This window comes from Sinocyclocheilus anshuiensis, unplaced genomic scaffold, assembly GCF_001515605.1.
Source record: "Sinocyclocheilus anshuiensis isolate Anshui unplaced genomic scaffold, SAMN03320099.WGS_v1.1 scaffold3105, whole genome shotgun sequence".
Classification (NCBI taxonomy): domain Eukaryota; kingdom Metazoa; phylum Chordata; class Actinopteri; order Cypriniformes; family Cyprinidae; genus Sinocyclocheilus; species Sinocyclocheilus anshuiensis.
In genome coordinates, this window is record NW_015556133.1 from 235,923 (window position 1) to 241,233 (window position 5,311).

The 5,311-nt window shown below is 38.6% G+C and overlaps 1 protein-coding gene across 2 annotated transcripts in view; it reads right to left on the reverse strand.

The window, feature by feature from the left end:
* LOC107676278 (uncharacterized aarF domain-containing protein kinase 1-like) overlaps window positions 1–5,311 on the reverse strand; it is a 137,811-nt gene that overhangs the window by 63,516 nt on the left and 68,984 nt on the right. For both annotated transcript variants that reach the window (XM_016470810.1, XM_016470809.1), the window contains exon 7: window positions 3,284–3,400. In XM_016470810.1, coding sequence (XP_016326296.1) covers window positions 3,284–3,400 — 117 coding nt within the window. The remainder of the gene's footprint in view (window positions 1–3,283; window positions 3,401–5,311) is intronic.

A 5,311-nucleotide genomic window follows, 5' to 3' on the forward strand; every position in this document is an offset into this window, starting at 1 on the left:
ATATATATATATATATATATATATATACATACACACACGCACACATATCATACATATCATACAATGACAATATGTGTGTGTGCGTGTATATGCACACACATATATAATAATTTGATAATAAAAATTACATCAGATATAAAATTATGTCTATTATAATGCAATGACAGACATTTTAAGCGTAAACTGCTAATATTTATTATATAAATAAATATAAAGTAATATTCATTATAACTAATAAATCAAATTAAAGAAACATGTTAATAAGAAGATACAAAAATTTTATAACATTACAACTGTAATAATACACAGAACTACAGTATTCAGTATGGTTCCACTAACATTTCACTAAAAACAAATAATTTATAAAATAAAAAAAAATAGCTTTTTCTAAAATGTATTCCTTTAAAAAAGTTTACTTGTGTAATATTTCTTTAAAATAAATGCCACATGGTTTGATATTTTGGAATATAAAGAAAAGATCCATATATTTAAGAGTGGCTTAAGTGTCTTTTGGGGGGGCTACTGTACATAGATATTTTCAAATATAGTTTAAATGCATTTCTGATTCATTTCTTTGAATATAAAGTAAAGCCTTTCACGCAAAACCTTAACTGTGGGTGCGGTTTAAGGCACAAAAAATATGCTCTTCACAGTCTTCAGGTCCCACTGCTCAGATGCCCTTTCAGAGAGCAGACTCATTTCCTCTTGCTGCCTCCAGCTCTGTTTCCCAACGGCTCTGCTAACCCCCCACAGCTCTGCAATTTCAAAATACAGTGTCTTTTTAAGCAAGCGGGCTGTACTGCCTTTTCAACCTGTTCCAATGGAAAGTGTCTCTTTAGCAAAGCCCCATTGAGCGGCCACGTGGCACGCTTGCTAATACCACGCTCACTTTCATTCCCCCGAACCTCTAAAACCCTCTTAAAAGCACTCAGACGCAGACACGCACACACACGCACGACGCCACATTAAAACGAGAGAGGGAAAATATAAGCGGAAGCGTTCGCTAAATTGCTCCACTCCAAATGAGTCTGATGAACAGAGCCCTTTGATTGCATTTTCAAGCTCTGCATAAAATTTGTACGCCATTTTCTTTTAAAACACATCCTCATTTGCCACACTGTACCGGGAACATCAGTTAATCAGTGCCGCCCATAACCCAGTCCGGTATCTACAAATAAAAAGAAAAACAGTTTGGCAGAAAAAAAAAATCCAAGCAGTGGTTGTCTGTGACACCGAGTAAAGGAAAATAAATGTTATGTTCACTCGTGTGTACGTGCAAGTGCAAGCGAGAGGGGGGTGTGATAAACACTTGATGTGCCATCCACCCGCCGACCGTTCCCTCCTCCTTCTTTCAAAGGTGTGCGGTGCCCTTTAAGCACGGCTCGGTGGCTTATGAGACCGGTTTCAGGCCGTGTTTACCCATCTGTCAGGCTCACTGATGCCTGGGTGTACAACGATAAGGAAAGGTTGCCGTTTAAAGCCTCAGCGAGCTTTGCAAAACAAACTGGCAGCAAATGTGCATATTAATTCAGACAGACAAAACAGGTCGGAGGAAATATAATGACAGAGTGACACAAACAAAGCAGGTGCTAAAATGATCCCATTTAGTCATTTAACAAAAGCCGGTGTGTTCGCACGGCTTTCAGCGGCCGCAGTCTTTTTCTCGCTCTGCGTTTCTAACCATCTCATCATCTATCTCGCTGCCCGCTTTCCATATTCCCCTCTCTTCCATGGATGAGCGATGCATTAAATCTGGGAATATGATGAAGGATGCTGCTTGTGAAATAACTGAAATACTGAACAACAAGATGAGATATTTCAGTGAACAGGATGGAGCATCCATGTTTACAGAAAGTGTTTTGAGGAGACTAGAGCTGGGTGGCAAGATGGTATATATTGTAACCGTGTAAATTTAAAGTGTGTAAATTTTGAAAATGTCGGGGTTCAAACATTGTATGGACAAAAATAGATATTTTTTAATATGAGAAAGACACGCAGGTTTTGAAATGTGTCGGAAAAATTACAATACACAGTGTGTGTGTATATATATATATATAAGAGTGACAAACAATAAACTAAGTGAAAGTTTAAGGTGACTTTGACAGTGACTACTCAGTGTGAAAAGTCTCCAGTCTGTCCATCAACAAATGAAAACAAAGCCCTGCGCAACATATTTAGGACTATTTATGAACCCAATAAAAAGAAACAATGGATTAAATATATTTACTACGCACTAGACTATCCAAAAACAGACGTTATTTGAAATATAAACATTTTTTGACTGAATTTCCAGCCCAAATTTGTCAATTGTACAGGAGACTGTGATATAAACTTATGGAAAACGTTATAAGATTTTGGTCATACCGCCCACGCGTGAGCATTACAATGATGAGAGCATTGCAAAATTTGTGATTTGCATGTTAGGAGGAGTGAAGTTCACTTAACTCTCTTTTTATGCATTTATTATTTTTTGAAAACTATTCCCAGCTAGCTGACAAAGTGATAACTCTACCCTACTCCACCATCATCAAATAACAAGAAAATTATAATGCATTGGCAATCGTGACGTAAAATATCCCCATGTGAACAGACGCTGGCTCATCGATCAATAGTCCATTAGCATTCATTTCTCTGTTATCCCCCAGTCCTCACAAACGTCGCATCCCTCAGTTTATTCGTCTCTCTGTCATCCCCTGGCCCCGCATAACTACAGATTAGCTCACTCAATAGGGCCTCCGTTTCAAACGTAAGTCATCGTGTGCAACCGCATTCACCCTGAGACCACAGTCACCTTAACGAAAGCGCAAAATTAAAAAGGAGCTCGATCTCGCAGCAAGCTGACAAAAGCGGCGGAGTAGAATAAATTGCAGCCACGACGGAAAAACAAGTCTGTGATATAAATATGAAAAGGAGCCTGATTTAATTTAGTGCTCATCTGCTAAGGGCTAGAAAAATGAAATGAAATTTGAGGCATAATTCATCAAACCAAGCAGCCTCCATTTCAGCGGTGTCAGAGCCTCTCGGAACAGGGCAAAAGAGAAACATCTTCAAAGCTTCCAGAACCCAATGCATCAAACGTCGCAGGGAACTGCTTTATGCTTTATTCGCATTCCCGAGCTCTTTTCCATGCTCAAATTAACATCGGCATAGTGAAATTACTGATTAAGCGATCTCGAGTGGTGGAGTTGTGACAAGTGCCATTTGTTGGGCTGCTATTCTGTGTGTTTCTGAGGAACTGGTGCTCTGTTTTAGAGTTACGCAGAGATAAGGGCGTCTCTCTTACCTCGTTGACATTGATGCCGTGTTTCCTCATGTACTCTCGGTCGTTGACCTGACCGCCCTCCGCAAAGTCCATGGTTAGAATACGCTTGGTGGAAAGATCCCAGTGAATCTTCGGGATCTGGCAGAAAACAAAACAAAGAACAGATTCTCAGCAAATGTCATACACTTGCAGAGAGTCCGTTTTTACAGAAGTGGGGTAAGCTGTGCCACGTCTTATTTCAGTTGTTCTAGCCAAATTAGATATACATCATTTTAAAGTGCCCCTATTATGCCATTTCGAATATTGACTTTCATGAAGTGTAGTTGTGTGTGAATGTAAACAATATGCACAGCAGTAAAGCCAACAGCGCACAACAAATAAAGTTATTGTCTCCCAAAAGAAAGAATCGACTTAGAACAGCCTAAACGAGTTGTCAATAATTAGAATCCCACTTCCGTGACGGCTACACGTCACAGGGTAACACATTTGCATAATGCTTGCCTATGTTCTACGATGGCCGGCAGAAAACAACTTGACCCTGCCCCCAAACACTGTAGCTTTTTCATGTCAAGAAGACGCTGCGTCCTACGCTGTGAAAGTAAATTCATTTTATTTTCACTTCCGAAAGATTAGGCTACAAAGAATCGGTGGTTAAAATTCATTTTTTCCACTGTACCACAGCAGTACAACCCCATTCTTTTTTGAGTTCCCGTCATTTACTGACGACTGCTTCTCTAATCTTGCAGGATTCACAAAACACTTGCTCTTGAAAGATGGCTCAGTACCCAGTTTATTTGGACCAGCTGGCTCCACTGTATCACAACTTGTAAGTATGATAAATAATAGATGTTTATATTTTCTATCGAGCGTTAAAAATACTATGGCAATGTATGCATCGTTCATAATTACTAATAAAATGAATATAAACAACAAAAACAACATTTCGTTTATAAACCACAAAACGAAAGTAAGTGGTAGCTGACTCACAGCGGACTGCCGCATAACAAAACCAACAAGTAAAGTCCAAGGCCTGGTCCTCTTTCACCTTTCACTGGTTGCCAGGTCTGCGAAACAAAACCAGCCCAACTGCTAATCAAAACTAGCCTCATCTTGTTTTTTTTCTGTGCTTTTTCCCCCCATATGGGCTCCCTTCTGTCAAAACGACTGCTTCTCTAATCTTGCAGGATTCACAAAACACTTGCTCTTGAAAGATGGCTCAGTACCCAGTTTATTTGGACCAGCTGGCTCCACTGTATCACAACTTGTAAGTATGATAAATAATAGATGTTTATATTTTCTATCGAGCGTTAAAAATACTATGGCAATGTATGCATCGTTTCTGACACGTGCTGTATGTATTAGACCAATCACAACAGACTGGGCCATCTGACTAATCAGAGCGGAGTAGGCTCATGGAAAGGAAGGGTTTAGGAAGACTGAATCTTTGAACTGCTTCAAACGAATCGTTTGAGAATCGTTGGAAAATGACCTTGCATACATGTATTGTATTGTAGGACATTTTCAAAACAATATTAGGAACTTTAAAAAAATGTCACAATAGGGGCAATTATAAAAAATAAAAATAAAATGTAAAAAAATTCCTAAAGCACAATTCCATTTCTAATTTCTGACATTTAACACTTTTGCGCTTCTATGAACCAGGCAAGAAAAAATTTAATATTCAGAACATTTCAAAGTAGTTCAACTGTTTTCAGTGTATTGTATTAGCATTTGATTAGTTCAGAGTGGTTTTTAGAGTGTTGCTATGCGGTTGCTAGGGAGTTGAGTGGTTTTATGCTATGTGTTTCCTATGGTGTTATGAACGGTTAGAGGGTTGCTATACAGTTTATAGAGAGTTCTAAATGATTTTAGAGTGTTGCAGTGTGGTTGATAGGGAGCAGACTATTTTTTAAGCATGGCTGTTCCTATGGCACAGGTTTTCAAACCATGGGTCGCGAGACTGTAAAAAAATGGGTTGCCAGGATGGTTTAAGGAAAGTGTGTGTGTATATATATATATATATATATATATATATATATATATATGAAA